The 1,617-nt window shown below is 37.3% G+C and overlaps 1 protein-coding gene and 1 non-coding gene across 2 annotated transcripts in view; both read right to left on the reverse strand.

The window, feature by feature from the left end:
- The window catches only part of VTP21DRAFT_7021 (uncharacterized protein), a gene marked incomplete at both ends in the record, with an annotated part of 1,188 nt that extends 596 nt beyond the window's left edge, over nt 1-592 (reverse strand). The window contains 2 exons of the mRNA XM_069397717.1: nt 43-364; nt 556-592. Coding sequence (XP_069255248.1) covers nt 43-364; nt 556-592 — 359 coding nt within the window. The remainder of the gene's footprint in view (nt 1-42; nt 365-555) is intronic.
- Nucleotides 593-888: 296 nt separating this feature from the next.
- On the reverse strand, nt 889-961 carry VTP21DRAFT_t28. Its single transcript has one exon. It is a non-coding gene; the product is annotated as a tRNA-Ser (tRNA).
- Nucleotides 962-1,617: the final 656 nt, after the last annotated feature.

Raw genomic sequence — 1,617 nt, forward strand, 5'->3', positions numbered from 1 at the left:
CGACAAGACAGAGGCATTATTAGAGGAAGAGCCAGACACGACAGGACGGAGAGAGCTGTTGTAGTGAACCAGACTGGAAAAGACGGATAATACTGATAGAGAGCATAGACACGACAAGTAAGGCACAGAATTAGTAGAGAATCAAGAAACATATTTTTCTGTGCTGTGGGGGTTACGGGATTCGAACCCGCGCCGTCTCGATGGCACCGAGGAGAGCTTACCACTAAGCTACTCCACCCTCCTAAAACTAGTTTATAATTAACGTCGGAGCTTGAATATTTTGAGATAGCGTAATATATGACTTGAATTATGACCAACTCTGTGTTACGGGCGAAAGGAGGTTTGTGTGGAGGGGTATCCGGATCTTGATAGAAATAAGAGATTTATCTTAATTATTCAGGGAATTGGTGTTGAACATTAAAATAAACCGAAGGGTTTAAATAGAATTATGATCAAAGGAGAATAATTCTCACTGGTGTTCAAAGATGAGATAGATAAGACAACAAAGTATCAATCAACATCAATAGGATAGCCATGAGGGAGTATAAGAGTAACCACGAGGGGTCGGCAACGTAGCGGTAATCAATTCCATTGGCTGCTCTACTTGAAAGATATCGCGCTTTCTGAATTTTTTTGATCAATCAATGGAAACTTTTTATTTAATTTCCATATATTACATGAAGTTAATGTCAATGGACTTAACATGACGAGATATAGGTCATTGATAGATAGGCGTTCAATCGATATGCGTGGATCGTAGTTGTCGTGAATAGCATGTACGTGAAACCGATGTAATCTTTGTACTTATCGTAGGAGCGATCTTTTCAATAATCAAGACTCAATTTCTGATCAAGTGGACAGCAGTCACAAACTAAGTGTAAGTGCTGGTGGGGGAAGTGGGATTCGAACCCACGCCGTTCTCGTCGGCATACCAGGGATAGTCCACTACACTAACCCTCCCCCTCTTGAATAAACCTATAGTTTTACCTATGTTCCCCGAGTATCCCCTAGTTATATCGCTCTAGTTTATGACATCATGTTGTGAGGAAATTTGGCACAATATTTAATATTATACGGTTGTTTATTACGCCAACCTTATTTTATGATAACTTTATTATATTGAGATGATGCCATTTTATTACTTATATTATTTATATTTTTCCCTATGTGATACGTTAACAACAGTATAAAAAGACCGATATTTCATTTACAATAAAAGACGTGCTATTTTGTATTGAGATAGAACCGGATACGTTTCAAACCACCATCTTGTGTCGTTTATTAGTCTTCTGAAGTGTTTAAGGAAGGACAATCAAGAGCTTAGGGATAGCTAGAGGATTGTCGGGATAGACCTTATTAGACATATATTCGACGCAACAAATTTCGTGTGCTCAAGATAGTTTAAGGAGATATTTGAAAAGAGATTGAAAATATAAAGAAACTAATAATACTCTTGTTACTTCTTGTCCTTACAACACTTAAGATCTAAAGACTATTTATACACTTAAATTACGTAAAGTAAGTCACAGAAAATATAATCCGAAGGCTGAACCAAAGTCTCGCTACGGAATATTAAATAGTAACAAACTATTGTCCGTGAAACCGCTTTTTTTTTTG

This window comes from Calcarisporiella thermophila (assembly GCF_041956535.1).
Source record: "Calcarisporiella thermophila strain CBS 279.70 unplaced genomic scaffold VTP21scaffold_3, whole genome shotgun sequence".
NCBI lineage: Eukaryota > Fungi > Calcarisporiellomycota > Calcarisporiellomycetes > Calcarisporiellales > Calcarisporiellaceae > Calcarisporiella > Calcarisporiella thermophila.